At 46.3% G+C, this 21122-nt stretch overlaps 1 protein-coding gene across 1 annotated transcript in view; it reads right to left on the bottom strand.

Annotated features, from left to right (window-relative positions):
- Positions 1–3317: 3317 nt before the first annotated feature.
- TTC9 (tetratricopeptide repeat domain 9) overlaps positions 3318–21122 on the bottom strand; it is a 35123-nt gene continuing 17318 nt past the window's right edge. Inside the window, exons 2-3 of the mRNA XM_060095920.1 lie at positions 10085–10267; positions 3318–7356 (exon numbers count right to left, since the gene is read on the bottom strand). Coding sequence (XP_059951903.1) covers positions 7277–7356; positions 10085–10267 — 263 coding nt within the window. The 3' untranslated portion in view covers positions 3318–7276. The remainder of the gene's footprint in view (positions 7357–10084; positions 10268–21122) is intronic.

Genomic DNA, 21122 nt, shown 5'->3' on the forward strand with positions numbered 1-21122 from the left:
ATTCCTGATGATTTAATTTTTTGATTGTTTTCTTAATTTTATTTTTGTTTAGAAAATATTACTAAAAGTAATTTTCTCTGTTTATTTTTACTTTTTTAAGGTTGGCTACTAGAAAATTTAAAATTATACAGGTGGCTCACATTATATTTCTTATGGACAGTGCTGTTCTAGAATAAAGAGGCTGAGATTAGAGGAAAAAAGGAACATAAAACAATGGAATATATCAAAAGTATGCATGCCATGATGGCTCTGGAGCTACATTTGTGAAACCTAGTGTAGAATTTTCCCTATTATGGAAATCACAAGTCTTGAAGAGCTTCTGATTGCACTCAGAGATAACAGGTGTACTTGTCCCTACTCTGCACAGAGGGGATTTAATCAGATAGAGTCTGCAGAGTTTTCTGTGACTTCTCAGCCCTTGGACCTATAAGGGTAGTAAAGTGACAGTGCCATTGCCTGAGCCCAGGCATGAGAAAACAGGGAAAGAGTAAGAAAAGACAGCTCATGCTGACGGCCTCAAATCCTTTCATATGGTATCCAGGAAAGGGAGTAACAGAGCTTTGCCATTGACCCTGGTCTGAAGTTGACCCCTCTCTCACCACTATTGCTCCTCTAATTGGCACTCCCTTGGGAAAATCTTCCTTGATCCTTCAGGATTGCTCTAGATGCCCCTTCTTGGTGTGCCCTTGGTGTTTTCTGTAATATTTATTACACAGATTTGAAGTTGCCTTTTTACTTTTCCTTCTTCCCTATAGACTGTGAGTTTCTCAAGCAGAGACAATACCTCGTTAACCACCTACAATGAAGTGATGGGAATGATAAATATTGAGTGAGGGAATGACTGCATGAGTATTATGTTCCTTCTTTCTTTAGAAGAGAGTAATGTCACAGCATTACATTAAAAAAAGAAAGATGCTTTGTAAGTGTATTTGGGTTCACTGGGTAGAATTTAATTTTGTTGTTAGAAAACTGATGTGAGAACTAATGTGACTTCTAGTTCTGCCTTTGTTACTTACTAGCTGTGTGAACTTGAAGAAGTCACTTATCTTCTCTGGACTTGATCCCTCATCTGTAAGTTGAGAGGTTGAACTCTTGAGCTTTAAGATTCTTTCCAGCCCTAATATTCTGTGAGATGTTGAAGACAGGGCAAATCTGGCTTTCAGTTGTTGGCTTACTTCCAGACAAACAATTCAACAGAACAGCTGAGATTCCCAACATTTTGCAGGGGCCTCTGCCTTCTCCCCTTCCTCCATATCTTAGCAAATATGAATAGCCAAGGGCCTCACTGAGTGTGGTTTTTTACAGCATCCAATTTCAGTCCATTTAGAGGGGGACTTTTCATGCTGACTTGGTAATTTGAACTCTGTCATGCCTGATGGACTGAATGCATTTTCCCTGCCTGTGCTACCCGCTCTGGGCTGGCAGGAAGAGAAAATGCAGGCATTGGGAGTGGGAAGCAGGGCACCTTAATCTAAGCAGCTGCAGATCAGCTATTTTGGCCTTGCAGCCAGTTTTGTCTTTCCTGCTCTGAGGCACAGGATGTGGATACCATGGCATTGGAAGGAGAGTGGGCGATGGCTATCCTCTTCCCTGACAGTTGCCTTCTCCTTGCAGCGCAGAAGCTGCTTGTCTATGGGAGCAACTGCAGCAAGAAAACTGTTGATCTTTGGGTGTGACTAGGAAACACCTGGTTCTGAAAACCATCAGAATTATTCCAGCCGATTGCTGTGGAGTCTGATACGCTTGGAGAAGGCATGCGATGGAGTATGGGGCTCCCTCTGCTCCCCTAACCCCCAAGTATCTATACTTGTTCTATTTGATCAGAGAGTAACCCAGGGGCCTGCTGGAAGTTCAGTTTCTTCTAGAGTGCCGTGTAGGGAAATACAGAAGATAAACATACAGGTATTAGTAGCCACACTATAAATGAGGAAACTGAGGCTGAGCAGGGTGGGAGGAAGAAATGAATGTTTATTCCATGCTTACTCTGTGCCAAGTACTGAGCTAGGAGACAGGTACTTCTTAATCCTCCCAACAGCCTTTTAAGAAATATGACATTATGCCATGTATAGGTGAGGAAAATGAGGATCAGAAAAGTTGAGCAACTGTCCCAAGGTCACACAGCTAATAGACATCAAAGCTGGTATTCAAACAAAGCTCCATCTATCCATGTCGAAAGATCACAGGATTTGAAATAGTGGAGCTAGGTGTTCTGACTGTCTGCTGGTCTACCTCAGCAGTGGCTCCTTGACCTGGCTGGTCAGCGGAAACTTTTCAGGATGTTAAAAAACTATAGTAGCTTGAGCATCATCCCCATGATTCAATGGATCTAAGGCACAGCCTGAGATTATGTATTTTTAAAAAGCTGCTTCAAGTGATCCTGATGTTTTGGAAAGCACAGCACTGGAGCACATAGCTTCTCTTCTAACCCAAGTCTCCTAGGATTTCTTCAGTCCTCAGAAGCCCAGATCCAGTGAGCCCTGCACTTACTTCAGGTAACATTTGCCACTGGATCCATCATTTATTCCAGGTTCAATGCTCAATGTTTATTGGCCATTTAGTATGTGCCAGGCATTGTACTAGGCATTCTAGCTGCAAAGATGAATAAACCACAGTGTCTGCCTTGAGGAACATCCAGAGAGTGGACCAGACAAATAGAAATAGGAAGTTCCGATTCCTATTTGTAGCAAATGCTAGGCAGAGGTAGACTCATGTTGTTTGGAATGCAGACTAAGGGGTCAAGGAAGGCTTTCAAGCAGTGATGACTTGAACAAGTCCTATAGGAGTTAGCATGGCACAGAGTGGATTGGAGGGGTGAGGCATAGCCAACTAGGCAGAGGGAACAGCATGGAAAGGCCCAGAGACCCAAGAACAATGGGTTCGGGGAATCACAAGAAGCTATGCAGCAGTAGAATGTAGGGAACCTTGGGAAGAGGACCAGGAGGTGTCAGTGGGAGAAATCACATGAAAGACCTTGTGTGTCATGCTGAGTTTGGCCTTTATTCTAAAAGTGATGAGGAGCCACTAAAGATTTCTAAGCTGTGGAGTGACATAATCAGATTGTGTTTTAGAAGGGCCACTCTGATAGAAATGAGAAAGTGAACCGTAGGCAGAAGAAGCTGGCAACAGAGGAACAAATTAATTGCAGAATTAAGAATTTATGTATGTCAAAAAGCACCATAAACAAAATTTGAAAGCAAAGCACTTGGAAAGCATATTTGGCAATGGTTCTTGCCAAAAATAATACTCTCAATAAAATTACATATTGATAATAAACATACCAATATCAAATAAATAGAAAAATCACAAAGAAGGAGGTACAAATGGTCAATAAGCATACGAAGATGCTATTCACTAATAAAGAATTATGAGTTCATATAACATTGATATACTATTATTTTCCTATCAAATTGGTAAAGATTTGGTAAGTGATAATACCCACCCGTTGTGAGGGTGCAGGGAACAGGGCACTCTCAAGCCTGCAAATAGAAGAGTGCTTTGGTACAAACTCTCTGGAGGGCAGTTGGTAAAATATATCAAAATTCTTAAAGATAGCCAAATGATATCCTTCTCAGATTTTATCCTAAAGAAATAGTCCTAGATATGTGCAAAATTTAGCTACAAGAATGTCTTTTGCAGTATTATTTACAATAAAGATTGGGAATGAATGAGATAATCACTATTGGAAGATTGGTTACCAAATGAGGGTCCACCCACATAATGAGGATGCTGTTGAAACAGTTTGGGAGATGAGCAAAAAATGTTACGTCCGTGATATAGTGGGTGAAGTAGCACAAGGTGCAAAAAGTGTGTCCCATGTGCTACCATTTGTGACAAAATAGATACATACATTTGAAAATGCGTAACTGTCTCTGAAAGGATATACAAGTAGCTGGAGAGAAACTAGAGGCTGGCAGACAGGGCAGGAAAGAGATTTACTTCTGACTCCAGATTTTTTTGTACTTCTTGAATTTTGTACCTGTGTATGCATTACATATTCTACAATATAAATACACATTTTGAAAAGTAAGTTATTAAAGAGTATGTACAGTATGATCCAATCTTTGTTTTAAAAAATGCATGTGCATGTGTACATTTATACCAAAAACAACCAAAAGATACATCCAAAAGGATAACAATATCTGTTTCCAGTAGTAGGATTATGGGGCAGAATTTATCTTTTTTTCCTCTAATATTTCTACAATACACATGTGAGGCTTTCATAATAATTACAGTAAAAGTATAATTTTTTTTCCCCAAAGAGTCTATCACAAAAGTCCAAGCAGGAGATGGCAAAGCAGGTCAGATCCAGGATGAGCGCTCCAAGTATAGCTCAGCAGTGACATCTGCAAACAAAACGTGTAATTAAATAACAGTCCCTGTTTGGGGGAGGGATGAGGAGAAGGAAGCTGATGGTTTGTTAAGGGGAACAGAGCTGATGTTGCCTACCATCTGTCTGAAGTCTCTGGACAAACGCACAGGAAGTTCAGTCCCACCATCTCAAACAAGTCCCAGGCAGCTTTTTTCTTTGGGATCATTTAACTTTGGGTCACAGTGAATGGAGTTCCCAGCACGCGTACCTACGTTACCAGACAAGCAGAAGGCCTGGTCGCTTGTTCTATGAGGTCCCATGAGGTTGTCCTCACCTAGTTCTGGATTTCAACCTTTTTCTTTGGAAGGATGGCAGCGATCTTATCATCCCCAGCTGTCCAGCTCTGCCCCAACTCACTCGGTGAGGCAAGACCCCTCTCCTGTTCCACGTTGCGAATAGTTACTCTGAGTCCTTCTTCATGGCACGAAGACCAAAGGAAGACCCTGCCGGTTTGAACTGGTTCTGCATGCCACCTCTGACCTCATCTTCATCCTTCAGATCCTAACAGGCAGTCTGCCAACTCACATACCTTCTGGGCTGGAGCCTCAGGAAGAGGGGAGTTTTGCACGTTTGCCTGTACTATGTGTGCTGCAGGGTGGATTTGAGTTGGGGTCATGTGAAACCATTTTGCAGGAAGAGGGCAGAGAGGACATGGTAGGGGTGGGGGAGGATGTAGCAGCAGTAACAGCTTTTTTCCCTTCTCCAGAGGGTGAGCTATAGGCAACCAACTGGGGGCCCCTGGATATTTCTAGCACCTTCTTGCAGCCCCCGTTGGAAGCCTTTGAGGAGCTATGTGAATATAACCTGTGCTGCTGGCTTCTGGGCCCCTCAGAAGTGATTGGATCCTGCAGTGTTGGAGCCTTTGATTAAATAAATAAGCCAGAATTAACTCTGTGTTTCCTTTCAATCTCTACCTATAATTGTGACTCTTCCCCAAAGCTGGGGATGGGGTGAGGAATGCTAGGTGGATTGTTTGGATACATGCTGGCCCATCAGCAAGGAGAATAAACAATACACAGAAATAACTGCTGGGTCTCAGCTGCCTTTTCCGCCACTAGAGAGTCAAGTGTTAGGGACAATTTTTCACCTTGGGCTAAATATGAAAGTCAGCCCACGTACCATCATTGACGTAGTCAAGGTTTGTCACACATACTGTCCTGCTTTTGCATGGTTGTAACTACGCCATATTATACTTTTTAGGGCAGCAACTAACTACAGAGTAGTTAACAGCTGTAGCTCTGGAGTCAGACAGACTCGGTTCAAATCCTAGCTATGCCACTCAAGGCCATGCAACATTGGGCTAGTTTTCTCTTTCTTCAGTTTTCTTATCCATCAAATGGGAATAGTAGGGTAATTGCACGAAAGAAATGAGATTATACATGTAAAGATCTGAGGATAGTGCATTTAATAAATGCTCACTATTAATATTATTGCATCTGTATATATTTTAATTTGTACAATATTGTCTCACGGATCACACAAAAAATACATGAAAGTGCTTTGAAAATTTTAAAGCATCATATAAATTAAAGGTATCATTGGTAATAATCTCCTATGACTATTTCTCAACTCTTCCAACTCCTTGAAGACTGGGACTACATCCTATGTCCCAGGGCAAACTGCACAATGACAGGCAAACAAGAAGCCCTCAGTAAATGTCTCTTATTTGACTGAAGCAACATGACATCGCAAAAAGGGCATAGGTATCAGGAGACTAGGCTGGGATAAAATTGGTTTAAGGCAGGAGAGCCGGTCTGCAGTCATCATTTAGTCATTCAACAAATATTTGTTGAACACATTCTATGTGCTAGATATTGAGTCCAGGTAATTTCATCCAAAAAGAGGCTACAAGTTCCCACATAGCCAAATCCCTGGGCAGCCTCCACAATGCCAGCCGACTCTAAAAGCACAAAGGCGCAGCCAGCATCGCACACCGCTGCACAAATGGCCCACTGCTCTGGGGGAAGCCCCATCCTACCTGGCTGCAAGCAGCTCTGATTGGGGGTTGCGGGAGGGAGTAAAAGTGAGGGAGTGGGCCCCTTTCAACAGAAATGACAGGAACTGCTGCCTGTTAATTTATTTTTATTTACACTTACTTCGTCGGCAGTTCAGTCTCCCAGTCTCTACAATGCTCTTTCCCCTAGATATCACCTCTCCCCCCCCATCCCGATGTGGTCAGCCCCTGGCCCACTCTACCCTGCCCTTCTGCTGTCACAGCTGCCTGCTGGCTGGGAGTCTGGGAGAACGGTATGTGTGGTCACCAGAGGGCACTGAGAGTGGGCTTCGATGGCATGTGAATCCTGGCAGAGTCTCAGATCCCCAAGTGGGAGAGGAGGAGGCACAAACCAAGACAACCAGTGAGGGAGGGAGGCAGGGCCTGAGGTTTTGGGGGTGGGGAGCGGGTGTGTGCGCAGAAATCCAGTGTACAGATTCTCAGACTCTGTTGGCTTAACCAACGCTTCTGGTGTCTGTCTCATCCCTGGATTTGTCACAGTTGCCTTGAGATGCTGCCGTCTGTCAGGAAGCTGTGGAGGGGTCCCGCCCGTGGGCTCCATGCCAGACGCCTGTGGGGTGGTGCACCTGCCAGGCTCTGCCTCTGCCAGAAGCACTGGCCCAAGTCAAAGCTGCAGTGGCATTCCCAACCTGTGACAGTCCTCTCCAGCTGTTCCCGCTGAAGTTAGGTCTCTCTCAGCGGCTGCCCTACTGGAAAGAGGATGTCCCTTGTCAGGGCAACCCACCAGATTCCAAATCTGCACGTCTCCTTCTTTTCACACTGGGAGTAGACAAAGAGTTGAGGGGCAAGAGGAGGAGGAAGTGGGGAGAAAGGAACAGAACCCTGGGAAGGGCTCTCCACCAGGGGGTGCCTGGATGTCCCGGGTTAGGCTCAGCTCTAGAAAGGTGTTCTAGTTACATGGCTTCCTTCTCTCTCTGGGAGCATCTGCTGAGCTTCATCTCCGTCAGCTGGATATATCGAATCACGTTGGTGTCTGTGAGGAGAGAAACACACCTTAGGGAACAGCTGGTGAGGGGAACTCTTGGGTCTATGGAGAATCAGACCAAAGCTGTATCTGCAGACCATGGACAAGCCAGACTCACTCAGCCGAGGTCCAGCGTGGCTGAGAGGGCAACCAGGATGTGGTTCCTCTCCTTCACTGCTCCACGTGGACAGGTCCTGTGACCCAGAGGACAGATGGCAAGGAGAGAAGAGGCAGGGGAATTTCTCCCCTTATTTCTATGGAGCAGCAAACCCCAGTGGTCCTGAGTCAGCACAGTTAGTTGGAGTTTAACCTCAGGCAACTTAGAAGTTTCTCTGAGCCTCCTGTCTCGTCTGCAAGAAACAACCTCCGTTTTTGAGTGCCTACTTTATGCCATGTTTTTAACCTTCATTGTCTCACTGAACCCTCATTATAATCCTGTAAGGTATGTTTCATCATCTTCACTGTGACCAAAATTAAAACTGGGCCCCGGAGAGATTAAGTCAGATGCCCAAGGAGACACACACATTTGCTGCATCTGAATCCAATGGCTGCCTCTCCCGGGGATCATAATATCTTCCTCATAAAATTGCTGTGAGGACCAAAATAGATATGTCTAAAAGGGCTTAATCCAAATGATCAATAAATATTAGTTGATTGTAATGCTTTTTTAAAAAATAATTTTATTTATTTTTGGCTGTGTTGGGTCTTGCTGCACGCAGGCTTTCTGTAGGTGCGGCGAGCGGGGACTACTCTTCGTTGTGGTGCGTGGGCTTCTCATTGCGGTGGCTTCTCTTGTTGGGAGCATGGGCTGTAGGCACGTGGGCTTCAGTAGTTGTGGCACGTGGGCTCAGTAGTTGTGGCTCATGGGCTCTAGAGTGCAGGGTCAGTAGTTGTGGCACACGGGCTTAGTGGCTCCGCGGCATGTGGGATCTTCCCGGACCAGGGCTCGAACCTGTGTCCCCCGAATTGGCAGGTGGATTCTTAACCACTGCATTACCAGGGAAGCCCCTGTAATGTTTTTTAGTTGGAGAGTTTAGAAGAAATTTGCTTCATTGTCTTATCTCATTCTTACAAGTAAGGTTAGGCAACCACCTCACCACAAACTGGGGAATTTCCCCCCAGTTCCAGCCCTTAAATTAATGAGTGCAGAAGGACATAGAACAACTGTTTAGCCCTGCACACACCAAAATATGAATTAGGCTGCCTGAGATGTTTACTTCCAGAAGTAGAAATGAATGCTGTATAATATTCCAAAATGCCTGGCAGGGCATCCAGAACAGTACTGGCATATAGCAGGTACTCAAGAAAATTCTGTTGAATGAGTCCCATTCTTGGTCCTCAAGTGGCTTATAGTAGAGTTGGGGGAACACGATTTATATACAGAAAATAAATCAACAACACATAAAAATAAAGATATTAGTGTTCATTAAAAAAATAAAGAAAAAAGTATATTGGGTATTTGCAAATTCATCCTAACAAGGCTCCTTGGAAGGAGAATTGCATTAAAAAAAAATCAGCCATATGAACAACCATGGCAACAGCAAGTCAAAGTCATGGTTTAAATGATACCTCCTCAAGTGTTCCCTGGTGCCACAGTGGTTGAGAATCCGCCTGCCAATGCAGGGAACACGGGTTTGATCCCTGGTCCGGGAAGATCCCACATGCCGCGGAGCAACTAATCCTGTGCGCCACAACTACTGAGCCTGCACTCTAGAGCCCGCGAGCCACAACTACGGAGCCTGCGAGCGGCAACTACTGAAGCCCACGTGCCTAGAGCCCGTGCTCCACAACAAGAGAAGCCACCGCAATGAGAAGCCTGTGCACCGCAACGAAGAGTAGCCCCCACTCACTGTAACTAGAGAAAGCCCCAGCGCAGCAACAAAGACCCAACTCAGCCAAAAATAAATAAATAAATTTATATATTAAAAAAATGATACCTCCTCAGAGAGGGTGTTCCTGACCACCTGGTCTGAAATAGCACCCCCTTTAATCTTGATCCTTTGACTCTGCTTTATTTCCTTCATAGCACTTACTACTACTAAATATTACGTTATCAATTTGTCTGTTTGTTTACTGTCCATCTCCTTCCATTATAACATAAAGTCCTTGAAGGTAGCAACTTTTTTTTGTTCCCTGCTATTTACCCAGCACCTAGAAGAGTTCCTGGCCCATTGTACCTGCTCAATATATATCTGTGGCATGAATGAATGGCAGGGCTAGTGGATGTGGTTTAAGCGAATGGTACAGATAACACCTGCTCTAAGGACTGGGATCTGACTGAAGGAGCTGGAGCATGCTTCCTGGAGGATGTTGGGCTTAGCCCCCTGCTTATCCATTTGTATTCTGTCTCATCAACCAGAATGTGAGCTCCTCACAAGTGGGGACCACGTCTTCTTATCTACATCCTTGGCACCCAGCACAAATCTTGGCACATAGTAAGAATACAATACGTACTCGTTGAATAAGTAAAGAGGGCTGGATTCTCCATTGGAAAAATGAAGAATTCCATATTTTATTTGAAAAGAAGAGATGCCCAAGCTCCCTGGAACCCAGACCCCAGGCAAAGGCACGGACTATGTGTTCTCCTTGTTCCAGGACCTAGCACACACCTGACCCTTCATTTGCCATTTCCCTCCCTGCCTGGCCCTGCCAGCCGGGAAATCTGACCACGGCAATGAGACGGCCTGGGAGCTGCCCCAGGGGGCTGGTGGTAAGGAAACAGCAATTGCTGCCTTACCCGTTGGCTGTCGGGTCCTTGCTTCTTTAAGGTAGTAGAGTGCTTTGTCATAGTCTCCAAGGTGGTAGAAGGCCACACCGGAGCGGTAAAGGGCCTTGAAATTCTCCCCTTCTTTCTTCAGGACTTTGAGGCAGTACTCTTTGACTCGCTCATAGTTCACCAGCTCAGCCTGGAGCAGGCAGGCTACAGAGGAAGGGAGAAAGAAGGGAAAGTGCCATGAACACAACAGCAGCAGGCTCTGAATGTCTCTCTTTGGTTTTTCCTCTCTGACCAGAGAAGGTTTACGAGTGCTGGGGCTTTAAGGTGGGGTTTATGCCATGGAGTTTGTCATCAAATAATCCTGGGTTCTAGGATCCAGTTTCATCTTCAACAAGCTGTGTGACCTTGAGCAAGTTACTTGACCTTGTATTATGGATTGAATTGTGCCCCCCGCCCCCCTCAAAAGATATGTTGGCGTCCTAACCCCCAGTGCTTTAGAATGTGGCGTTCTTTGGAAATAGGGTCTTTACAAAGGTAATCAAGTTAAAAAGAGGTCATTAGAGTGGGTTCTAATCCAATCTTACCAGTGTCCTTATAAAAAGGGTACACTAGACTGAATGTTTGCGTCCCCCCAGACATTCACATGTTGAAAACTAATTCCCAGAGTGACGGTATTTGGAGGTGAGGTCTTTGGGAGGTGATTAGGTATTGAGGGTGGGGCCCTTATGACTGGGATTAGTGCTCTTATAAAAGAGACCCCAGAGAGCTCCCTCACCCCTTCTGCTATGTGAGGACACAGTGAGACAACAGCCATCTATGAACCAGGAAGTGGGCCCTCACCAGACACTGAATCTGCGGTGTCTTGATCTTGGACTTCCCAGCCCCTAGAACTATGAGAAATAAGTGGTTGTTGTTTGAGCCACCCAGTGTGCAATACTTTTGTTACAGCAGCCCAAAGAGACTAAGACAAATGAGAAGTTTGGACACCAAGACAGACACACAGGAAAGATGATGTGAAGAGACACAGGGAGAAGATAGCCACCTACAAGCCAAGGAATGCCTGGGGCTACCTGTAGCTAGGAGAGAAGCACAGCTCTCGGAAGGAACCAACCCTACCAACACCTTGACTCCTAGCCTCCAGAACCATAAGACAGAACATATCTATTGTTTAAGCCATCAGTCTGTGACACTTTTGTTGTGGCTACTGTAGGGACAAGCCACAAGAGGCAATGACAATACTAACCTTGGCCAACATTTGTCAAATGCTTCCCTTGTGCCGGATGCTTGCTTCGTTGCTTTACTTGTCTCACCTGATAGAATCTTTGGGATACTGTAACGAAGGTCCAACTATTATTCCCATTTTACAGATGAGGAAGCTGAGGCCCAGAGAGGTTTAAGTAACTTCCCAAGGACACACAACATGAAAGAGGCAAGGCTGAGATTTAAATCAAAACTGTCCAGCTCCAGAGCCCAAGTTCCTTACTGAGCTGTTGAAGGGATTATACAAAATAATGACACAGTATCTGACACAGGGCTTGGCACGTAGTAAGCACCCACACTGTTACTTCATGTAATTATAATTCTTTGCAGCCCCTGCAATCCTGTGGTGACAACTGCCTCTGACTTTCCTCAAGTTCTCTTCCACACGTTTGTCTCTGCAGTCCCTGGGAGCAGGGGCCTCTGATGGGCTAGTGACCAGCCCTATACAGAGCACACCTCTGGGCATGAGAGACCTGGGGGTCCCAGGCAAGAGGAAGCTGAGGCTGGCAGGTGCCTATATGGGGCTCCTTCCTATTCCAGAGTCAGTTATCTCTGAGTAAACTGTCTCTCCCTTGAAGCTGTCTCTCACCAGTGATCAGTCACAGGGGCCAGGGCTAGGGCGAGGGTGAGGAAGCTTGTACCCTTGAGAGTGAGCACCTCCTTACGTATTGTGCCCTAGGGCCCTCACTTGCCTCACCCTAATCCCAGCCCTGCTGAGCTACCTTGGCCTCCATTCCATCCCTCAAGCATTCAGTAGGTGTTGACTAAAGGCAAAGAGGGGTGTCAAACACATTGGAGGAATTTTTAAAAAGGGGGTGGGGTGGGGTGGGGGAAGGGCACCTGTCTGTTTCTTCAAAGTGAATGAAAACAGACTTAGGAGGTCAAACTGCTGCTTCCTGCCAAGACCTGGCCGATGCGACGTGGGAGGATGCTGATGCGCTGCTCCTTTGCACTCAGGTTTCTCCCACATTGGAATAACCATCTTCGGGATAGAGGCAAGTCACTGATGTTAATCTTCAGGGGTCTATCTTCAGCTGTTTTGATTCCTTAAATAACTTCCCAGGGATGTGAACTGCTGATTAAGAGACCAGATCTTTCATCGGGCATTTTAGACCAAAAAACAAAAAAAACCCCAAACAAAAAACATCCTTTTGCAGGCTGAGTTGGAGCTATGACAACCAGGAAGTGGCAGAGAATCAGCCCAGATCTGGAAATTGACCCATCACATTCCACTTGCTACAGGGCAGGAAGCCAAACAAGTGGACAGAAGCAGCAGGCTGCTAACCCCGTGGGCATGGGCGCGGGCGGCTGTGGTCTCAGAGACACGCAGACCTGCTGGCGCACTAGAGGTCCACCCTGCCGAGCTGATGCCACCAGCTCCCTGCCCTCTCTTCCCTCAGCTGTGGGGTGGAGGCCCCCCTGCCCCCCCCGCCCCGCCCCCATGCTACCGGAGTTTGCCTTGGTGCTTTCACAGCTCTGCCGACAGGGAGGGCTTCTGTCATGAGGTTCCCGCCTGGGAGCCTCACTGGCTGCTACCTGTGTGAGGCTTGGCTCCAACAGTTGCTCCCAGAACTGAAGGGTTTCCTGTCCAAGCTTCCACACGCCATCCCGTGTCCTCTGTTCTCAGCTGAGAGCCCTCTTCCTGTCCAGCTCTCCATCCTCAGACACTTCTGTTTGCTGACCTGAGCAGTCTAGGAAATGGATCTTTGTTTCTTTTAAAAAACAGTTTTTGAATGTCTAAAACTGGGGTGGGGGGGGAAAGCAAAAAGGCCTGGAAATGGGAAAGTCCTCCCCCTCACACACCATCCCCCCACCTTGGGCAAAAGGATAGCAGTCGATTTCCAGGACTCATTCAGTGAAAATGTCTGGAATTCCCCTGCAGATCTGGTGTGAACTGTGAGACCTGGTTGTGGACCCGGGTTCAGACCGCAGGGGAGGTGGGGCCTGGCAGATTACAGGGTGTGGAGGCCCTATTGGCACCAGAGGCAGAGCCCAGGGAGATGGAGAAATCTGGAGTTAGCTCGGGTCCAGACGGGCTGCCTTCCCAAAAGTCTGCACCGAGAGGGGGAATCCAGATAAGAAACAAGGGGTGGCAGGCCAGAGCTCTTAAGATGGCCCAGGGTGGAGGAGGTAAGAGACAGTCTGGGCTGCACTCAGCCCTACCTGCAGGTGATTTTTAGGTACCTCTCTTATTTGGGTGGGGAGTTATCTGGGGTACATATAACAAGCCCATGGGATAAGTGAAATGGGATGTTTGTAGGCACATTTTAGAGTTGAAGAAGTTAAGAAGGAGAGGTTGACCAGCAGTCTCTTGATGTCTCTTCCACGTTTCTCTGCCTGCTACCCAGGGCCTGGGGGCTGCAGGAGACCCTGAGACTAGGTCATTTTGTCCCATTGCCCTTTCTTCCTCTCTGTCGTTAATCCCTTACCTTGTGTCAGAGGATACCTTAGCTTACCTCAGTACCTTACATATACTATGTCTTTTCATCTTCACAGCAACTCTATGAAACAGGTTCTCCGTTATGCTTCTTTTACTGATGACGAAACCCAGTTCCAGAGAAAGTAAGTAACCTGCTGGAGGTCACTCAACTAGGAGGTGGCAGAATTACGATATCCTCCCACTTCTCTCTGGCTCCCAAGACTGTGCTCTTGTCCATGGGTACCTGTGGGTCTACATGCGAAGCCCTTAGAAACCACACCGCCCCTCGTAAAAGACAGGGCACCTGTGTAAACAGCCTTCCTCTGTGTCCCAGGGTCAACAAAACAGTAACTGCACAGAGCACTGTACAGGGCACTGGGATGAGGTGGTGAACCAACCGCCCTGCCCCATCCTGGAGCTGATGGACTGCTGGGGAGGGCAGATGGTGCATTACCTCAAATACCCCCGTGTGCCAAGAGCTGTGAAGGAGAAGTGATGAGTGGGAGCCTCCTGAGGGGGGAGGGCCCTAAACCAAGATCAAGTATCATGGGAGGCTTCTTGGAAGAAGCGGTGTTTAAGCTGGGTTCCAAAGGTTGAGTGTTTCTCAACCTCAGCACCATAAATATTTTAAGCTGGGTAATTTTTTGTTACGGGGGGATGTCCTGTGCATTGTAGGATGTTTAGCAACATCCTTGTGTTCTACCCACTAGATGCCAATTGTGACAAGCAAAAAAATATCTCCAGATATCGCCAAATGTCCCCTGGTGGGGGGTGGGGGGAGTCACGCTTGTGTGAGAACAGTTGATGTAGGTGGAAAGGAGAAAAAGCTTTCTATGTGGGGGGGGGGAGGGAGGGGAGGATGGAGGAAGGAAGGAAGAAGGAAAGAAAGAAAGAGAGATTATGGGGCTTCCCTGGTGGCGCAGTGGTTGAGAGTCCGCCTGCCGATGCAGGGGACATGGGTTCGTGCCGCGGTCCGGGAGGATCCCACATGCCGTGGAGCAGCTGGGCCCGTGAGCCATGGCCGCTGAGCCTGCGCGTCCGGAGCCTGCGCGTCCGGAACGGGAGAGGCCACAGCAGTGAGAGGCCCGCGTAGCGCAAAAAAAAAAAAAAAGAGAGATTATGGCTTATTTGAGGAGGTTTGAGTAGCCAAGCCCAGCTGGAGCAGAGAGACTGAAGGGAAGGGTAAAAGGGAATAAAGCTAGAGAAGCAAGATGAAACCAGGACACACAGACCCTTCTGGTTCATGTTGAGGATCTGGGACTTTATTCTTAGGGCAAGAGTGGATTTGGATGATAAAATGACGGTGACTCGGTTGACTCAAGCTAAGGCAGAAAGGCAGGAGAAAGGGATTCATTCAAGCGGCACCCAGGAGTCAGAACTGACTTGCATTAGGGAACCCCTGAAATATGTCCCCTCTGCTGTTACACTCATGTGCTTAGATCCCGTCATCCCAGGAGATCCTAGATTGCCATTTTGGGTTCACTGATGATCCACAAGTTTTCTTCCACATGGCAGCAACCTGGTCTCCGTTTGAAATAAGGTTTAAAATATGAGTCTCTGTGCTCTACTATACAGCACAGATCAATATTCTAAAGAGTACTGGGCTGGGAATCAGAAGAGCTGGATCCTTGTCCCACCTTTGCCATTAGCCAACATTAGGAAAATCACTTTCCCTTTCGGGGCCTCAGTAAAAACGAGGGGCCCACACTTCATTGAGTAATCTTTACCATCCGTTTCCACCTAACAGCCTGTGAATATAAATGTTCGCCACTTAATAGAAGGATGAACTTGTTTCACTGGTTCCTCTTCAAAAGGACTTCTGTTCTATTACTTTTGGCAAGGCATCTTCTGCTGGAGATGACAATCAGCACTGGTGGGGCAGCGACTGAAGGGCTTGTCTAAAACAGTTCTGCTATGTGGAGATTTGTTTTGGCACAGAGACTGGATTATGTTCGGATGTGGTCTTCCTAAGCCAAGGCTCTGGGGCAGGATCTTCCCTGAAGGGTGTAAGCACCGCCACTGTTGGCCAGTTCCAGCTTAGGCGACAGTGGACCTGGGAAGGCAGGCCTCAGGCTGGATGGAAAAGGAGCTTGTTCTTGTCCATGGCCTCGGCTCTGAGTGTATATTTGGCTTCAAAGATGCAGTTATTAAGCAGCAGATGCCCGGTGGGGAGACATGTCCAAAGTGGACATATGGAGATGGGCCCGGGCTCCCAGACCACCATATCTAGAAGCTCTTTTCAGAGAAATATTATGAACTTTCTGGTCTCTGGGTCTTCTGACAAGTTTGAATAAATGCTGCATCCTGGAATCAGCCAGGCTGTGGAGAATTAGGACAAGCTTCCATTCATACTTGGAAAGGAGTGCTAGAAGGGAAACTGCCTTCCCTGAGCCTAACATGGCGGCAGCAGTAGTGGCCAGTGCAACTTACAAGAGAAAGGTCAGTTTGGAGGACAAAATTGGGGCGGTGAATCCTCAGTCACTCCTCCCATGTGGAGATTCCTCTTCCATTGCCAACCTTAGGTGGTTAGGGTATGATTTTATGAAAAGGGCTTGGCAGGCTTTCTTAGCTCCGCAGAGGACTCTTCAGTAGGAGAAAGAGAATCAGCAACTTAAACAGCCCCAAGCACTCACACACAGAGACAGAGGAAATCATAAGTTTGATGTTCCTCAAGGCAACCACACTGAGACGTCAGGCTAAAACACGTCAGGCTCTCCTGGCTCTGGCACCTGTTTTGTTTCTGTTTTTCCTGGTGCATGCAGGGCATGGTGACAGTCCAGGCAAAACGCCACTTGTTGGCATGAGATGAAAGGAAACTGGATGGGAGAAGGAAGACCAAGTTCATGTAGCCATTGGTTTTCTTCTGACAGCTGATTCACTACCATTTGCCCTTACCTGCTGGATGGGAGGGAAGCATGGGCTGGATGGGAGGGAAAGAAAGACCCATCTGGGGCCAGGAGTGAGGAGGGGGAACCTGCTTCATGAGGCTGCTCCCTGTTCGAAGGTGAATTGTGTCCTCCCAAAAAGGTATGTTGGAGTCCTAATCTTCAACACCTCAGAATGTGATCCCATATGGAGAGAGGGTCTTTATAGAGGTGATCAAGTCAAAATGAGGTCAGTAGGATGGACCCTAATTCAGTATGACTGGTGTCCGTATAAAAAGGAGAAATTTGGACACAGAGTCAGACACACACAGAAAAGACGATGTTTAGAGACACAGGGAGAAGATGGCCACCTACAAGCCAAGGAATGCCAGAGGCTACCAGAAGCTAGGAGAGAGGCCTGGAACAGATTCTCCCTCACAGCTCTTGGAAGGAACCAACCGTACCAACACCTTCATCTTGGACTCCTAACCTCCAGAACTGTGAGTGTTTCTCTGTTATTTTAAGCCATGCAGTTTGTGGCGCTTTATGATGGTGGCCTTAGGAAACTAATACACCTTGCTGGTCATTTCTTTGGGAAGTGGGCCCAGGATGGGGGAAATTTTCCCAAACCAAATTATTTGACCCATTTTCAAATTGATTTCAAGGGGCGTTGGCATAGTAGTCAAGTGGAAAGAGCTTGGATCAGGATAGAGGTGACATTCAGGATATTTAACAACTGGTATAGGTCCTAACCACACTGAATAGGCACATGGGATTGTGATAGTTCTGGGGTGTTCTGGCTGCACATCAGTGCTGGATCTGGAGATACGGCCCCAGGCTGGAATCCAAGCTCTGCCACGCACTAGCCCAGGCCCTTGGTCAGGTTACTTCGTCTCCCTCGGTCTCCTTCTTCTCATGTGTTAAATGAAGATAATAATACCTATGTTGTAGGGACTCTTGTGATGATAAAATGAAGTAATTAATGTATGTTATATGCTCCACACAGCGCTGGGCACAAAAACTGATTTTCATAAATGCTAGTTCTTTAGGAAATCACTGGTCAAATGTGGTTTCCCCAGCAACGTGTTATGTTCATCAGAGGAAATTTCCATTTTGAATCCTATACACAGTGCAGGAAACTACAGCTTAATTTAAAGCCAATTTTCAAGAATAGGTCAGATATATTTTGGAGGGTAATTTAGAGGGTCTTTCTTTCTTTTTTTAGCATCTTGATTCTTTTTTAAAAAATTGAGGTAGGGACTTCCCTAGCGGTCCAGTGGTTAAGAATCTGCACTTCCACTGCAGGGGGTGCAGGTTCAATCCCTGGTCGGGGAACTAAGATCCCGCATGCTATGCGGTGTGGCCAAAGAAAATAAAAAATAACAACAAAAAAAAATTGAAAAAAGGTTTTAAAAATGGAGGCAAAGTTGACATGACATGATGTTCGTTTCGGGTGTACAACATGGTGATTTGATGTTTGTATATATTGCAAAATGATAGAGGGTCTTTCTGTGGCAGAGCAATGGGAATGTAGTGTGTGCAGTGAAATGATGGGTATTTTTACTTATTAGGCTTCATATCCAGGACTGCTATGACCCACCCAATTTTACCTTTCCATAAAAGTACTGATTTTCCTCTCTTTGTACACAAATGCTTACACTCAGAGTTCTGAAAACAACTTTCTTCTCTTGATTTCTCTCTCTTTTTTTTTTTTCTGGACATTTATGTTGCCTCTACATTTTAGATACTGAAGTAACTTTATGATAAATATACTCATGGAGGTTTTGTTTATGTTAAATATAACCTATAATCCCAGGGTTACAATTACTAGGTCAGGGTGTGTGACTGTCTGCGTAGCCTTTGCCACGTAACACACAGATCTTTCCCCTTGACAGTGGCTGTTTACTTAGGGCCTTGGGCCCTCCCAAACGCCTAGGAATCTTCATTTCAGAAATAATCTATGTTTGGCTTGCTTTTATTTCACTGGGTTGTGGGGAGGGCAAAGAAGACAGCTGGAAGGAGACGGGAAAACCCCAGTTTGCACAAAGAGATGTCTACTTTCTAAGGGAGATGAAGAATTTAGGGGTAAGGCAGACCTGGGTTCTAATCCTGACTACCCCTGGCCAGTTATGCGGCCTTAGAAAGTGACTGGCCCTTCTCTAAGACTAGTTTCCTCATCTCTGAAATAAAGACAGCAACTCTATCGAACTCACCGGTCTGTTCTGAGGATGAAGTGAGAAAGTGCACCACATGCTGGATGCAGTGCTGGGCCCACAGCAAATGCTCCGTGGACATGAGCTGATTCAGAGATCAGCAAAAATGCTCCGCCCCCAAACCTGTGCAGCAAGGGCAGAGCCCATCCCCGATTTCTCATTTTTCCTTTCATGGTCTCGGATGTACATAAACTCACACATGCCACAAATGTTTCCCACACCTAGGTTTGATGCCTGGTTTTACTTACCAGTTTTCCTTTCAAAAGTGTGCTCAAAGGTGTATTTTCCCATCGGGGGTGGGTGGGTATATTCAGAGAACATGATAAAAGCAGCTTTGCAGCCAGAAAAGGGGGCTTAGGGAAAGAATATGGTAGGGTTCTGGGACTATTTTCTTTTCACTTATAGATTAGACAGCCTCTGAGTCAACAGTTGGTTGTACCCTCCTCCCACCCATCTACATCCCTAAACTGCAGACATGAATGCTGCCTCCTGCCTGCTCTCAGCCCTTCTCTCATCACGAGCGGATAATTAGGTACCACCGACGATATTTCACTGACAGCTTTTTGGATGGGGTGGCAGACAGACCCAAAGTTGCTGGGCTCCTCTGGAGTCCTAATAATTTGGGAAAGCTAGGAGCTCTAAAAGCCAGCTGTGGCAGGAGAATGAATAGGCCTGGCTCCTGACTCTATAGGGCATGAAAGAGCCTTCGAGAGAAGACGGAAATATTTTAATGGAGAAGTTGCTGGCCAGTTTCAGTGCCTCTGAGTTAGTTGATATAAGACAATGTCCCCAGCAACAGCATTCACCTGGCATCCTTGGGTTAAAACAGCTCGCCTCTCAGAGTTTCAGTTTTGAAGTGGGTAAAAATGAAGGTAATGATGGCTGCTCCCTACCTTGAAGGCTTGTGAGCAGGCTGAGAAAAGTCAGGGTTTCCCTGACATCTGATGAGAACCCCACAGTGTTTCTCATTAAATCATCCATGCTAACTGATCATCATTAGTTAACGTGGAGATTCTGGAACTCTGTAATCCACATTTTTTTCTTAAGTCTGTCTTTTTTTTTTTTTTTTTGGCTGAGCTGCACAGCATGTGGGATCTTAGTTCCCCAACCAGGGATCGAACCTGCACCCCCTGCATTGGAAGCGTGGAGTCTCATCCACCAGACCGCCAGGGAAGTCCCTGTAATCCACATTTTTAAAACGTCCCCAGTGAGCACCTGCAGGTGGGCCGTCTCACCTGAGCTAGTACTTTACATTCTATCATTTTCGATGTACGTTTCTTCAGGAACATCTATTGGTTAAACCATGAGAGCCCAGGATAACCATGGGAGGCCCCAGGATTACCCACAAGGGCAAACAGGTCCCAGAAAGCCATGCCCTAGAGCCAGGAAATCTGCACATGTAGGCAAACAACTGTTCTCCGACAGTCAACATGTGACATTTGGGGTTCTTTCCTTCTTAGTGATTAGAGACTTCTGACTGGTGAAGAGGAGCCCAGGCCAAGGAAATGAAGAAACAGGGTAGAACGCTGAGATGCTTCATGAGGAGCTCAGGAGCATCTAGCCTTGCACCATAGGCAGTATTCATCTATCCTCCCAGAAGGGTAGTAAGAGTAAGAGCAGGTAACCTTGATCAAGCATGAACTGGCCAGGGAGTGTTCTAAGCATTAACTCATTTAATCTGGACAACAGCCTATGAGGTAGGTTCTAGTATTTTGCCCATTTTCCAGATGGGGAAACTAAGGCCCAAGGACGTTCAGTCACTTGCCAAAGGTCACAAAGCTAATATGCATCAGAGCCGGGATTTGATTCTAAGCCATCTGTCACCTGAGACTGTGCTCTTAAGCATTACCCACAGTGCTCTCTTAGAATGTTCAACTGCCTATAATGAATTTTAATTCAGTTCCTTCATTAGACAGCTTTGAGGCTTGAGTTCTGCTTCTTGCCAGGTGCAACTGTGGGACCCTGTTGGTACCAAACTGTGCTCATTTTATTTGTATACTTTATCTGTATACATCTCATTTGGAAGCTTCCTATATAACTCTCCGGGACCCTCTACCCCTCTTATGTCTCTGCATTCAAAGACAAAAACAAACAAACAAAACCAAGTGCAAAGTTTCCACCAAGGCTTCTCTTTTTTAAGTCCTAAAACCACCTGCATCTCCAATTCCATTGAGAGTCGGCTGTGATCCTAATAGGGCTGACATGACACATCTCTGGTTTCTTCCTGAAACAACATCCATCTCAGCTGCTGCTGGCCAGACTAACACCAACAGTATTATTTTTTAGTTGAAATTTTTATTGAG

This window comes from Mesoplodon densirostris, chromosome 4 (assembly GCF_025265405.1).
Source record: "Mesoplodon densirostris isolate mMesDen1 chromosome 4, mMesDen1 primary haplotype, whole genome shotgun sequence".
Classification (NCBI taxonomy): Eukaryota; Metazoa; Chordata; class Mammalia; order Artiodactyla; family Ziphiidae; genus Mesoplodon; species Mesoplodon densirostris.